Raw genomic sequence first — 14876 nt, 5'->3', positions numbered from 1 at the left:
CCACCTCCCACACCCAACTACTTGCTCCACACGCCACTTGCATTTGTGTTTTAACTTGTTTTAAGCGCCATTGTAATGCAGTTAGTTCAAGTTGTTAGTGCACCTACGAACTCACCTCCGGCCCCCAGAAGTGTGCCGTAGTTTACAGACTCTCTGAACATCCAGCACGTTTTGTTAACGCTTTCTGCTCAACGATTCGAAAAAGGACTCCGAAAAGAACCAAAATAATTGAGAACTCTGCCTGTTTTGTACTTTTGATTCCCTCCAAAAAAATTCAAGCTTATCTAGATGCTTTCCATAGATTTTCCCCGCTTTGGCTTAGTGAGTTTTTGAGCTCTTTTTAATTTCAAAGACTTAAAATACAAGAACCGAACCAAGTCCAGGCAGACACAGGCTATAAGTCCACCCACACACCCCCACACACATTTTTGCATTTATCCTTTATCGCTTATCAGTTCTTTTTCGATTCTTACCCCTATTTTGCAACCCTTATTCGAAAAATCGAGTATCGTTTATCGATAATCGCCAGATCAGAGATATTTCGTGTTGTTTGTAATTGTAATTATTCCCCAGCTCCTAAACAGTAGTTTTGTATGTGTCTTTATGTGTCTTGCACTAGGATCGCGAAGAGCGAGCTGTTAAGTCCACACCACCACAGAAATCTCCACCTCACTCACATGTAACGTGTACGTTATCGCCGCAGGAATCGATACAGGAGGAGCCGGAACGCGAGTTCAGCGAAGGCTTTCCCCTGATCCAGCGATTGCAGCAGTTGAAAATAAAGAACGAGCCGCAGTCCGCCGATCCCGGCGTCGCTATGGTAAAGCCTAAATTGTTAATAGACCACATCCCAGACCATACGGCCCCCTCCCAGATCTTACAGCCCGTAGAGTTAGGCAGCCGGAAATGAGTCTCCCCACCAGTCCCTCAGAACGCTCTTCGCACTGGATGATCCGTGCTCCGTTTAGCCGGGAGAGCCTAACCGGAGGATGGACCATCTTATTACCTACAGAGATCTAAGCCCAATATCTAACAAATCTTTCGCCCATTTAAGGTCAACACGCCGCCCAATATCAGCAGCAAAGTAGACTCCAGCTTTGGGGGAGGCACGAGCGCATCGGGCCTGAACGGAGGCACTGGAGTGGGAGCTAGCACCTCCGCAACCGGACAGTCGCTGACCGTGGCCCAGATCAAGCCCATCATGAAGGTGTCCTTCAAGCAGAAGATCCAGCAGCTACAGGGAGGAGCGGTCAGCTCCCCGGGACCCAGCACAGGAGCCATCGCCAAGAAGGAGCCGCCCAAGTCGTTGGCTTTGGTAGTCAAGGCCTCCTCGGAGGCGACGCCCCAAGCAGGAGTAGCAACAGTTGCTGGCGGAGGACCTGGAGCAACAGGAGGAGGAGGAGGATCTAATGCAGGTGCTGGCCTTAACCCCATAGCCACCATATCGAAGAGAGTGGGCAAGCCCGTCCACAAGATGGCCACACCCATGCAGTCGGACACGGACACAGACGGGACGCCCATCAAGCCATGGTCCAAGCTGAAACTGGCCACCCTGATGTCCTCCAGCTACACGAGCTTAACCAACTGTTCGCCGGATGACCTGCCCACGCCCCTGAAGAACTACTCGCTGAGCAACATCCCCCAGCAGATGATGGAGGCCCATCCATCCCGGCCCCAAAGGCACCACAGTGCTCGAAGCAGCTCCAGGTCACCCAGGCACCACCACCATGCTCACGGTCACCATCATGGGCACAGCTCCTCCAGCACCACGGGCTCTTCAGTGAGCCAGCGCGGAGGAGGCTCCAGGGATCAGGGAGCCAACTCGCGGAGGGACTGCCTGAGACTCCAGAAACCGGAGCAGCAACTGCCCGACGGAGACCTGTCCGCGGGCGGCCGGAGGAAGCTCTACCAGAGCGTGTTCGATCTGTCGCCAGAATACTGCGGCTTGCCCTTCGTCAAGCGCCTGAAGATCCTGAACGAGCGCCAGAAACTGGCAGAGCTAGAACGGGCGCTTCAGACGCGGAGCTTCAGTCTGGACTGCTCCAAGTCCGGAACGGACAGCAAGGTTCCCATCACGGAGTCCCTGTACCGCTGCTACAGCGACACCTCCGGCATATACTCGCAGTTCCTCAGTACCTACGAGTCGACGACCAGCTCCACCTCCACATCGATATCCACCAATACGGAGGACGGCAGCTCCCGGCAGCTGCCCCTTTACGTGCCACTGCCCCTCAGTCCGGAGTCCAATGAGACGGTGGAGCGCCGGAAGCTGAAGAGCATCCTCAAGAAGCTACAGCAAGAGGAGGCGGTATCGGGATTGCCCGCGTCCAGTACCGGATCCAAGGTCACCCAGGCCAGCGGGCTGCCGGCGGAGCCAACCTTGGAAGGGTACGTGGCTAGGCACAGCAAGCTCTTGAAGAGTGTAACCTTCCATTCCACTCTTTCCAGCCCGCCCGCCAGTGCCAAGGATGCGGACACCTTCGGCGGTGCTGGGTTCGGTAACGGTAACGGTAACGGTAATGGTAACGGTGGCGCTAACGGTAACGTTTCGGCAACGGGTATTAATAGTTCGGTATCGATTCCGATTCCGGTTCAAGTGGCGGTGCCGGGTTCTGTTGCAACTCCCATTCCGGCTCCGATCTCGATAACGGGTAACGGTGATACGGCGAATGTCTGGTCGCCTACGTTGACGTTGGTAACGCCCACGAACTCGCCGCAGGAGCACTTTGCGTTCCCCCCCGGCCATAGCCTGGTCACGCCCTCTCAATACAATCCCGGCGGGGACTCGTTGCCGGGCGTTGGCACCGCCTCAACGTCCGCCTCCGCATCCGCCTCAGCTTCAGCCTCCGCTTCCGCTTCCGCCTCGTACGTGGTTGAGTGTTCCGCGAAATCGAACGAGTTCCATGCCCAGTCCACCACAGATTTGAATTTGAATTTGCAGCTCAGGTCGCAGAACACAACGACGACCAGTGGCGGTGGCCAGTTTGCAGGTGCTCATCCCGAAGGTAAATATATCTGCTTCAGTTCCCCATCCCTAACACACAACCACACACACACACACTGTGTACACACATGCAGATGCAGAACAACAACGCAACGCTTGACACCCTCTCTCTACCTTTCACCTTTCTCTCGCCCCCTCTGCGAGTCCCTCTTGACTTTCTATCTGTCGCTGTTCAACACTCAACAATCCTCCTACCGCAGCATGACCACAACACACGTTACGATCGCTCCTCTCGCTTTGTCCTGTGCTTTCTAATACTCTTTTTCTAAACCGCAACCAAACCTAACCGTTATCTTGTGCATAAACCTCTGCATGATGCAATGCTTGAAAGAATGTTAATCGACTTCGAGGAGTTCGGCGGATGTCCCCAGGAAGCCGCTTGATTTTTGTACATTTTTTAATCTTTCCTTAATAATGTTACTTAGCCGTAAAAGTTCACCTTTTTTAAGATAAAGATTCCTGCTTAACCCCTGTAAGGTCGTGTGGTACATTGTACCATGTCCCCTTCTCTTCTATACTCGAATCCCAAGCTTTTTAGTTTGTTTTTGTTAATTTCTCAAAGAACTTTTGGTTTTATAACATTACGTATACGTAATATTCGAACCTTGATTACGTATACGTAACTTTTCATTTAAACTTGCTCGAGAATAAACCAGGACCCTCGCCCAATACTCACCAAGAATGTTACGTATACGCCCTGTATACATTAACTTGCATTGCATTAACTTAACCCTTAAGCCTCTCAGAGCTCGAGTCGCGATCCTTAAACCCTTAAACCCTCCCCAGAAAGGATTATTTTTTTCAGCTGGTGTGACCAAAAGTAACAGTGAAACGGAATGCAAGCGTCGCCATGACGGAACGATTAAAAATGGCGTCATAATTAAAAGCATGTAACTAAACCTAAGCAGCACATGAAACATAACACCCTACACCCATACACAGACACGGCTTTTGCTTTGTAAATAAACCCAGAACACGATCATGTAAATATATGTATGTACTCCATATACGAATAGAGAGAGATACCTGAGCCGAGCTTTTGATGGAGACGGTGCTACACTTGTATGATATTTGGGAATGAGAATGTATATATTGTCGACGACGTACGTATGTATTCGATGGCATTGCAGACCGACTATACAGTCTGCAGTGGCATTCGTCCTCGTTCTCGAGGGCAAACTGTACCCTTTTTCGTTTTGCAACACTAACAGTTCAACCTGCAAAGAACGTAATGAGAATATGTATTTGTAGTGCTACTTAAAATGCTTAAAACTCAAAAGAAAAGAACACTCACAGCCTAATTTGATGTAGTTTGACTCTGGAACATACTCTTGAATGTGCTCTCACAAATGCAACTAAAAATGTAAAATTTATGAAATGAAACTCACGTTTGCCAAACACAACTGTACCCCTGACCTTGGCAATGGCCCCTAGCCCCGCCCCGAGCTCCCCATACTAATCTCCAATCTGATCTTGCTCTTAAAGGCTTCCCGGTGGCTCAGGACTACTTCAACCAGATCCTGAGCGGCATCAACCACGTGATCAAGACGCACATGAACGAGATGCACTCGAAGTTCGAGACGCAGTTCTCCAGCATGGCCGGGGAGGTGCGCCGGCGTGACGCCATCATCGCCCAGCTGCAGCTCAAGCTGCGTTCCATCGAGCAGCAGTCCTCTTCTGTGGGTGCCCTGGCTTCCGCCTCGTCCCTGGTCCTGCCGCTGGGCCGGCGCCAGAAGAAGATGTCCCAGCTGTCCGTGGACGACGACGAGCCGGCCGAGGAAGAGGACAACAACAGCAGTTCCGGCTCCTCAGCGGAGCTGCTCTTCATGGTGAGTTCTGGCTAGATTTTGGAGATTCTTTATTAAAAGTAATGTCATTTCCAGCGTGGAGATTCATTGGACACGGTCTTCACCTCCTCGCCCCCCATCCAGGGGGGCCGACGCAGCATTTCGCCGGGTCCGGGGCCCAGTCGCCATCATGCAGCCTCCGCCAATGCTTTGAACTGCCCGAGCAGCTACTATGGACCCGGACCCGGCTCCCTCAGCTCCCGGCATGCCCAGAGCCACCCCAGCTTCTACACAGGCTATGGAAACGGGCGGAGAAGCCGTGACTGGAGCGCCGGGGGCGAGGGCTTTGGGGCGGAGAGGAGCGGAGGAGGAAGCGGCAGTGGCAGCGGGATGATGGTGTCGGATGTGACTGGAAATCTGACGAGGCTGTCGGACAGCGTGATCCTGGACATTGGCGAGAGCTCTAGCTCCAGTTCGGAGTCCAGCAAGCTGAACATAGCCGAGGAGGAGGACGACGAAGACGAGGAGGAAGAGGACGCCGATCGCGATGTGGATGCGGCGGCCAGGGCGGAGGCACCGAGCACCACCTCAGGACGCCACAACGACTGGGAGGTGCAGATGCTGGCCGCGGAGATGGAGCGTCAGGAGCGGAAGCGCGGTCACTCCCTCTCCGACAATCTCGGCGAGCTGCGGCACTGCAGCACCTTCTTGCGACGGCGGCGGAAGCTCAGCGACACGGAGACAGAGTTCAGCGAAACGGACATGGAGGAGCAGATGGCCAGGTCGGGCAGCATACCCATGGACTCGAGCAGCATAGCATCCGGCCCCCCACCTGGTAGCTCCACCTCGGCGGGCCACCAGAGCGGCAGCCAGAGACCCCGGGCCTCCAGCCTGGACCAGTTCAACCTGCGCTACGGCATCGGGAGGGGCATCTTTAAAGCAATGAGCATCGACCGTGATAAAGACAAGCTTTGAGAACTATAATAGCGACCAAAAACTGTGAAACCAAGCCCAGCCCCAGTTCCAGTCCCAGTTCCAGTCCAACTCATAACCCAATCTCCTGCAGACCCAGTCCCAGATCCAGTCCCATGAGCAATGCAATTCGGCAGTATTACAAGGTTACCATGGTACAAGCAAGTAAATCGAGGTATACAACACTAAGTGAAATGTGAGGACGTATAGAGCTATATTCTATATATGTTTAGCCCGCGCAGAGCAACCCGATCTATATATACATATACACATGGCATGTATGAAGCAAGTCCCAACCAGATATATATTCATATGTTAGAAGAAGTATAATTAAAGGCCACAACTACTACTAACAGAGAAAGAAAGAACACAGATACAAATAGCCAGAGAGGGCTAGCACCCCAGCGGGGACTCCATTTTGAATTCTTCGCCTACTTCCGTTTCCTTTCCCTCCTTCGCGGTACAAATTTGCATAATTGTCGGAGTTGGAGTGTGTGTGTGAGAGAGTGAAAGTGCCGGAGTGCTTGTGCCAAAAAGCAGAAAAAAAGATGATTCCCACATTAAACCGTCCTGAGAAACGTCCATGCCACGGATGCGCATGTTTGTTCATTTTTTATAAATCTGTGTAAATGAAACTGCAAGTTATCTAGATCCCCACCTCGTCCTGTATCGTTATGCTCAGTCCTTTGTCCGTATCCTGATTTGGATTTTTGGTTTTGGCCCCCAAGGGCGCGGCTCTCTCTGCAGATGTATATACCTCTTATTGTTAGAGACTATATATATACATATATATTTTAAGTACGTATATGCAGTATACATATATATATGTATACAGAAATATATGCATAGTTATATATACATATACATATATATCTATATGTGAACTAGTGTAATGAAAACCGAAAGCTTTAATAACTTATATAGAGAACTATTAAGGAAATATTTTAAATACTAACCGATTCGGACAAATGTTTCACGAGTTTTCCATTTCAAACAAACACACATGAGACACACACGTCTATATGCGCCCATATATAGTCCAGTACGTATATGTGTGTGTATGGAGAGCCTAAGATATGCGTATAGATTAGCGATTTACTTGTTGAAGGCCCTTAGTTCGAGCTGTTAAGCCTATCTAAGCATTAGTCGAAACCTAGACTAGACCCCTGACCCCGATCTTAGCCTCCTTTATCCTCCTTTCGACTAATTTCAAGCTTGCCCCTCTGTCCCAACTAAGAAGTATAGCTAATTAACTAAATCTAACCCCAACTAACTAAACGAAAATCTATCTCTAGCACCTAAGTAGCTTAGTGCTGTTCAAGATCAATTTCAAAGTCAAAGTCAGAGTCAGAGTCAGAGTTAGCTTAAAGCGCCTAAAACAAAGTCTAAGTTTTGGTTTGTAACTCCCTATTTTAAGTATCTAACTAAACTGCAAAACACTCACTAAACACTAACCACTAACCACATGCTAATCAGCAGAATTATAGACCGTAGCCGACACAGCCCTCTAGAGTTTTTGGTAGTTTCGAATAGAGAACACACTTACTGTCGCTCTGGCCTAGGCTTTACTGTACCCATAGCTAGCACACCAAGCCCCCAAGGACACCAGCTATCCCAGATACTATATGTGCTACATGTGCTCCTGTTTTCAGTGTCTAATCTCACCCGATCGATCACCCATTTCTGCTGCAAGCTTAGCCACAAAACCGACCCGAATTAGACCAACCCAGACCCACAAACACAGAACCACACAAAAACCAAAATTCAATTACAAACAATGGGAAAAATTCACAGCCAGCTAAGCAGTCCAAACAAAACATACTTACTAAGCACAATGTAATTCAAGTTAGCCGAGTGACGAAACATATTGAGATACCAAGGAGCTCACTCTGTAAGATTTTCATTTGAATTATTGGGTTTTCGTTAAAGTTCAATGCCGAGAATGCAAAGGAAGACCTTTTGAATTGAATTACATACGCCAGGGACCACAAAATGTTTTTTTTGTCTCTTTTTTATATATATAAACAAGAAAAAAACAAAATGTACGTAGACACAAGAGGAGAACTTAGCAAATAATAATGAATAAAAAGGAACTAATCTACCAGGAAATAATCAACCAAGACCCAACAATCCCCAGGCAAATCCAATCCAGTCTTTGGTATAAATTGACAAATGATTTTCACTCTCAGTTCAATTGTTGTCAGCCAACGAAACTCTGTGAGTCAATTATGTATATGGATAATTTTAAAGTGGATTGTTTTTAGGTGGAAAATGTATGAGAAACAAAGAACGAGGGAGACCAGACCGAACTCCAGATCCAGACCCCGAGCCGATTACGCCCTATATTATACTGTATTGTACTATATTACGATGCTATGGATTGCATTAAATACCGCGAGTTGTTGTCGTCGTTGATTTGAATATTAAATTTTGAATTTACATCTTTTGATTGCTCGTCCTAAGTTACGGATATTTTTGTACATTAGTTTAAGGTACTTAGCGCATAAAGAGTCCCACGAGTCTAGAGTAATTCCTATGTAATTGTATAAATACACATATAAATACTTTTTTTTTCTCCTAATTGCTAATTTCGCAATGTTGACCGATACTAAACAAGAACATGTACTTATAGTGACATTATATGCAAACATAATTTAAAAACTAAACTCCAAAGGGAAACCAACAAAAACAAAATGATAACTAACAAACAAAACCAAGGAAATTAGCACATGTTAAAGAACCGCAAATAAAAAATGAAATAAGACAACAAAAATGCGAAAGATGGAAATTCGAGAGTTTGCCTCCGGTTGCAAGTTTGTTTTTAGTCTTTGTGCCAAACCCTCCTGTCATATCAACCTCCCTCGCCCCAAGGTACGATCTTTCAGCTGAACAATATTCAAACAAAATACGAACACTCCAATTTCGAACCCAAGTCGATTTCTGACCACTAAGCAAACCCAGACCGCGGCAATGAAGCAAGCCCCTGAGCAACCAAGGTGAAATATGAGTTTGATTAAGCCCACAAAATAAAACGAAGCGAATAAAAATTATTTGAATCAAAGAAGAAGCTAGTTTTTTACTTGGACTCCAGGATCGGGCAATTTGACCTCTTTCGGAAAATCTTTCAAAATTTTGAAATTTTCAAAAAATCGATACAATTTTAGGTTGCCAGTTTTTGATGCAGAAATCAAGTACTTGGTGTGTTGAAGCTGTGGAAATATCACTATTTTATGTCCAAGCTATTTCATGTCCTGTAAATCCTTGGATCAGGAACTACGACCTCTTTCGAAGCCCATATCTTTGTCAATATTTGAGCTATCCCTAAAAGGGATGCACCGTTGTAATTCTAGTAAAAATCCCCATTATTCTGCATCAAAATCTGAGAAGGAAAATTTTTATCGATTTTCGATGATTTTTAATGATGGTACCCCTTGGAAAGTTTTCAAAAAATCGATCAAATTTTAGGTTGCCGGTTTTTGATGCAAAAAGCAAGTACTCGGTGTCTAGAGCTCGGAAAGGCACACCATTCCTGAATCAGACTTCTATTCGCCGAGTTATGGTCTCGAGAAGCTTGGAAAATATTACGTATACGACCTGTTGCGAATGTTTTGCTTGGTATGATCTTTTGATCTCAGCTGAATTACTCGATGATTTATAGAGAGAAAGTCTATAAATAAGTTCTATTAAAAGCATCTTCGCATCAGCAGCGCTACCTGTCGAGTCTTTCATGCAACTTTTTTATTATAAAGACCTGCGCAGAAGCCCCAAACACTCGCATTTCCCGGGCCAGCTGATAGGAATATAAACTAAAAAACGGACCAGGGTGATAAGGAATCGGAACCTGGTGGCAACGCCACTTGGAAAAGCTCTGTATCATCCCCCAGCGCTGATGCTGCTTTGCTCGTGCTGGCGCTCTGCTTTTGCTTTGCTTTGCTGCTGGCGTGCTGCTGTTGCTGTTGCTGCTGCTGCTGTTTAGCAGAATTTCTCGGATACGGAGGACGGAACGGTTCAGTTCGTTTTTGGTGCGATTCGATTCGATTTGATTCGGTTGGATTCAGTTCAGTCCGCGGCAACGGCTGCGCCCCAACATTGCGCATACGACGTGTGGAACACACACGGCCGAAAAATAAATAGTTTGGCATTTGTTTTGTTGCTGCTGCTGCTGCTGCTGTCGTTGGTGTTGCTGTTGCTGTTGCCGTTTGTTGTTGCTACTCCCGCTGCTTATCTCGAACAAACTTTTTTTATATAATTTTTTTTTTTACGTTTCGGGTCTATTGTGTATTTAAAACAGGAAACTCTAAATGGGAACACTGATTCCCCCCGTTCATCCATCAGATAACTCCCAGTTATTTGCGAATAATGTGTGACATGTAGCGCGATTCTGCAGGACCCCCAAAATTTTTGGGCGTGTTTGTGTGTGTGTTTGTTTTGTGTGTGCGTGTGTGTGTGTGGATACGGAATCGGAATCGGAATCGGTTTCGGTAAGTATTCCAAGCAAAACTAAAACAATCAAAGCCAGAACAAACCAACAATTTATTTGTTTACATCTCAGAAAAATGCCAGTCTGTTTCTGTTTCTGTTTCTTTGCCTTCGTGTGTGTGTGGAAAAGCGAGAAAATGCTGAAAAGTGGGCTAACGGGGAGGAGGCATGTGGAGTGTGGCATGTGGCAAGTGGTGTGTAGCATCAAAGATATTTGTTCAGGGCTCTTTTGTTTATAGTTTTTTGCCAGCCCAGCCCCCACCCCGAAATGATTTCGCACCGCCTGTCGAGGGGAGGCTCGAAAAATTGCATATTTATAAATGGCCGGGGGGTGGTGTGGGGATTCAATTAAGGGGGAATGCCCTGGTTACCCCGGGGTAATCATTATGTAAAGCACATGGGCTGGGTTCGGCTGTTCCACCGCCTCACATGTGCCGTCCGACTATGCAACCATTTATCCAACGGTTATCCATGGCCTTTGTCTGATTTATGCCGCAAAACAATCAAATTATTGCTTGCTTTATGGAGACCCTCGCCCCCTGATGGCTGCCCCCCTCCAGCCCACGGACAACCCCTTTGGGGTGCCCATTTTTTATGGTATTTCTCTATTTCCCTTCTGCGGCTGCCTCGCTATTTCATTATATATTCGCCAGAGAATGCACAGGGAGAAAAGGCGCGGACTTATTTCGGGCCATTTATAATTTTGAGCTCTGCAGAAAACATACAATTTCATTCATAAATAATGTTAATATTAAATATTAACCGTAAAGAAATTGTAAAGAATTTAATTCTCTCAGTGTAGGTATAGCTTTCTTTATTTTTTGCTGTTGGCTTGGTTTTTGTTTGCGTCTTGTTTCAGCGTTGAACTAGTTTTGGGGCCACCACCACCATAAGCACCACCGCACCACCACGGTGGCTGAGATTGGGTGGCTCGAAATGTTTCCGGATAAGCCGGCGCCGGGGTGGGGCTCTGTGGAAGGCGGGAAGGACACTCACCGATATCTTATATCATCATCTAACGGATTTTCCGCTGAAATCCGCTGAGGTTTTTTGCCTGCCAAAGTTTATCGACGGCTCAAGGACCTCTTCGGCCAAGGACGAAGACCCTTTAAGGCTCGCAGTCCCCCAAACCACCGCCCCCTGCCTGGCCCCTTTGCCCAGCTGTTGCATACATTTTCGCATTTAGCAGCTTGTCTCCAGTTCATGTGTGTAAGGACACACCTCTGTACATGCACAGGATACACACAAATGTGTGTGTGGCTGGGATATGTATGATGGGGTGTGGGGTGTCATTTTGCGGATTTCGTGAGCGTTTTATGCAGCTCAAGGAATTCTCGTTCTCTTAACAAGAGCCTTTCTTTTCTTGTCCTTTTCAAACCACTTGAATGTCCTTTTAGCGACATTTTCTGTATATTGTCCTTTATAAAGTGAATCGCAAAAACAACAAGCAGAAAAAAATGGAAACTTTCTTGGCCGTCGACATATTGACACTTTTCCTACCAAAATTATGCCATTTCGCAATAGATTTAAATATCTAAAACAATAAAATTGAACAATATACTATTTAAATTTTATAAAAACATGCATTCTTCAAAGTTATATCCTCCAGATTATCCTTTTTTTAATCATCTTGTAATCCCTCCTCATAAAATTCTTGCCAATTGACCAAAAGAGTTTTTGTCAATTTTTTTCAATCTTGAACTAGAATCTTCTGGCCAGGAATACTTTTCAGGCCTCTGCATGGCACTTTCCAGGATAAAATTAAAATTAGCCCCGGCAAGGGCATACAAATTTGAAGTAATAAGCCGAGTACTGTTTACCAGTCGACTGTCCCACTTTTCCTGGGAGGGCGCAAATTCTTTTGGGCCGAGAGTTTGCCTAAATTTTCAAAGTTTACGAAGGAGTCCGAGGAGGATTCCGGGTGTGGGCTGTGCCGTAAACAAAGTCAGACAGAGATAGGACGATAAGTTAGGGAAACGAGAGACAAGGAAGCTCATTTTGGCCATTTGTTGTGTTGTCATAACAAAATCAACAAAAACCGAAATTGATTCCCTCGCAGACACAGACTAAAAATAATTGGCTTCATTAAGGCAAACATCGCCATTTGAATTAATTTTAATGCATGATACTTAGTGCCTAGTGGTAACCGAAGAATAATCCAATTCCGATGCGGATGAACATGCGTTTCAGTAATGCAAAGACGGCGTTATGGCACTGCAAGGCTGGCGCTTTTTCGGTGTCTCGGCAACCATCATCATCTACATAGGCGGCGTCCTGTTCCTGTCCATGAACAACATACCCGGATCACACCCCAAAAGGCCAAGGATGGAGCGCTTTGCCGAGGTAAGTACGCGAGTCCTTTAACACTTTCCCTCTATCTCTGACTCATGGAATAACATGGTTGCCATTGGACAGTTTCCCAGCTTTCATAGCCCGCGTTTTCCGATGCCCAGCCGCAAAATGACGATACGCTGGTGTCGTGACCTGAAGTACATAAATCGAGATCTTCCAAATTACACGGACTACAGGGCCGAATTTTACAGTAAGTACTTGCTATTTTAAAGGATATTACGAGTTACTCATAACTTCATTCCTTAGCCGCAATGCCCAGCAGCGACCTGAGCGCCGCCCTCCAATCCCTGCCGGCTCTAACCGCCCTGGCCAGTTTCCCGGGCAGCGGCAACACCTGGCTGCGGTACCTGCTCCAGCAGTCAACGGGGATCCTGACGGGCAGCATCTACAAGGACTACGGCCTGTTGAAGACTGGCTTCCCGGCGGAGAACGTGTGTAACAGCTCAGTATTATTGGTGAAGACCCACGAATGGGGCAGCAAGGCGTGGCAGCCCTTCTCGAAAGCAATACTCCTGGTCCGGGACCCGGAGAAGGCGATCATAGCAGAGTTCAACCGACAGAGTGGTGGCCACATAGGCTTCGCCTCGCCGGACCGCTACAAAAGGACTAAGGGAAAATGTAGGTTATAATTCCTTTGCCTCACCTGACAGTAATCTGATCTTCCGGCCCACAGATTGGCAGCAATTCGTGAGCAATAAGCTCAAGGGCTGGGAGCTGATGAACCTCAGCTGGGCCCGCAACTTCACCGGCAGCATCAAGGTTGTGTTCTACGACGACCTGGTCCACCACACCGAGCGAGAGCTGCGCTCCATCCTGGAGTTCCTGCAGTTCCCAGTCGACGAGCAGCTGATGCGGTGCGCCATCATGCGGAAGGAGGGTATCTTCCGGCGCAAGAAGAGGCTGCTCTCCTTCGATCCCTACACGGAGGCGATGCGGGCCGAGGTGCAGGCTCGCCGTCGTGTCGTCTACGGCCTGCTGGGGCGCCAGGACCAAGAATAGCATAACAGAAGGGCAGGACACTGAACATCCAAACACCAGGACCACCAACACGCGCAAACACAAGGCACAATGCAATCGGAATTGCAGCACTGGCAGGACTCCAGCCAGGACTCCGGCCAGCCTCAGCCCCCAACACGATCGAGTAGGACCATAGATCTCAAACCGGACAGGATCTTATGACCTGACAGTCCGGCAATCCCCCCGAAAAGTCACTGCGCCTCTTTTCCAATCCTTTGCCGTTCGCTTGCCGCATTAGCTAATTATCCTTGTTCTGTTTTGATAAACGTAACTTTAGGACGTATCTATAGGTTGACATTGACATACGATATATACACGCATTGTTTTGGTAGGCTATATACATAAATATTATATAAAGATTAGGTAACGATCGCTTGCGTACGCAACAAGGTATTATGATTCCTGAACGAATTTATGAAATTCATTATTGGCCATGTTGTGCTTCATTGCTCACCCTTCAAGAAACCCCAAGGCGAAACTGAAATACTCAAGAAACTCAACTCGAAACCGAATATTAAAGGCTCAGCTCAAGATTCGCAACTTTCATTGGTCATTCCCCTGGAGCTACCCTATTAGATTATCCTTGTAAAAAGTTTTATACACGATTCTACAACAATTGCTTGTGAAATATTATATTAACAATGAATGACAGAGATTAGGTAATTGTACAAATAAAACACACAAACACTTACACTAAAATATAAAGAAGGAACCTACAAAATCGAAGGAAAACAATGAAATGAATTTAAAACTAAAGCTGACTGTGTTTTTATTCAAGTGGTGGTTCGCGAAAAGGATAAGGACTTCAAGGACTCGAGCTTTATGGGAATGAGCTTTGTGTTTTCAGCTTTCAAAAGCACAGGATCCTGGAAAGCTTTTAGACGGAAGTTTCGGAGCTTTCAGTCGAGTCCTTTTTGACAAACGACTTGTAGATGGAGCCAGCCATCTGATTTTGAAAATTTTTCGGAAAATGTTTGCTTCAAAAATGAAAAATTAATAAGTTCATAACAGAAATATATTTTGAAACCTGAAAAAATCAGAAACTCGGTTTTTCCGAAAGGGTATATATGGATTACACCCGAGAACATATAAACACGTATTTGGACTGCATTTTTGACAAAAGCCCACTTCAATAGGTAAGTATTTTAAGCCAGACTTTGTTTTTGAAATGAGACTCAGCTTAATTTAAATGATTTTTATTTTTAAAAGTATTTCCTTAAAGAGTCACCCTCTATGGCCGGATTGTTGGATGGGAGCACCCTCTA

The 14876-nt window shown here is 46.6% G+C and overlaps 2 protein-coding genes across 8 annotated transcripts in view; both read left to right on the top strand.

The window, feature by feature from the left end:
* The window catches only part of LOC6503727 (pneumococcal serine-rich repeat protein), a 43240-nt gene extending 35492 nt beyond the window's left edge, over nt 1-7748 (top strand). For 4 of the 7 annotated variants that reach the window (XM_044716814.1, XM_001963814.4, XM_014905566.3 and 1 more), the window contains 5 exons: nt 620-820; nt 1055-2388; nt 2449-3005; nt 4490-4833; nt 4888-7748. In XM_044716814.1, coding sequence (XP_044572749.1) covers nt 620-820; nt 1055-2388; nt 2449-3005; nt 4490-4833; nt 4888-5766 — 3315 coding nt within the window. In that variant the 3' untranslated portion in view covers nt 5767-7748. Of the gene's footprint in view, nt 1-619; nt 821-1054; nt 2389-2448; nt 4368-4489; nt 4834-4887 lie in introns of those variants that run through there. The other 3 variants (XM_014905564.3, XM_032452539.2, XR_006507587.1) reach the window with 2 other exon arrangements.
* A 1947-nt stretch (nt 7749-9695) lies between these two features.
* Nucleotides 9696-14366, top strand: LOC6503728 (WSCD family member CG9164). The gene is made up of 5 exons (XM_014905568.3): nt 9696-10244; nt 12433-12585; nt 12658-12784; nt 12841-13212; nt 13268-14366. Exons 2-5 carry the CDS (start codon nt 12451-12453, stop codon nt 13591-13593), a joined length of 960 nt encoding a protein of 319 aa, XP_014761054.1. The 5' UTR covers nt 9696-10244; nt 12433-12450; the 3' UTR covers nt 13594-14366.
* The last annotated feature ends 510 nt before the right edge of the window (nt 14367-14876 follow it).

The sequence above is a fragment of the Drosophila ananassae genome, chromosome XL (genome assembly GCF_017639315.1).
Source record: "Drosophila ananassae strain 14024-0371.13 chromosome XL, ASM1763931v2, whole genome shotgun sequence".
NCBI classification, from domain to species: Eukaryota; Metazoa; Arthropoda; class Insecta; order Diptera; family Drosophilidae; genus Drosophila; species Drosophila ananassae.
Note: the sequence above shows the minus strand (reverse complement) of the source record. Positions and strands in the feature narration are given on the sequence as shown.

What these genes read in the sequence shown, in the direction of transcription:
- LOC6503728 (XM_014905568.3), top strand. Translation starts at nt 12,451, where the DNA reads ATGGCACTGCAAGGCTGGCGCTTTTTCGGTGTCTCGGCAACCATCATC. An exon ending in GGATGGAGCGCTTTGCCGAG is followed by an intron (nt 12,586 to 12,657) that starts GTAAGTACGCGA and finishes GCCATTGGACAG; the next exon opens with TTTCCCAGCTTTCATAGCCC. An exon ending in CTACAGGGCCGAATTTTACA is followed by an intron (nt 12,785 to 12,840) that starts GTAAGTACTTGC and finishes TTCATTCCTTAG; the next exon opens with CCGCAATGCCCAGCAGCGAC.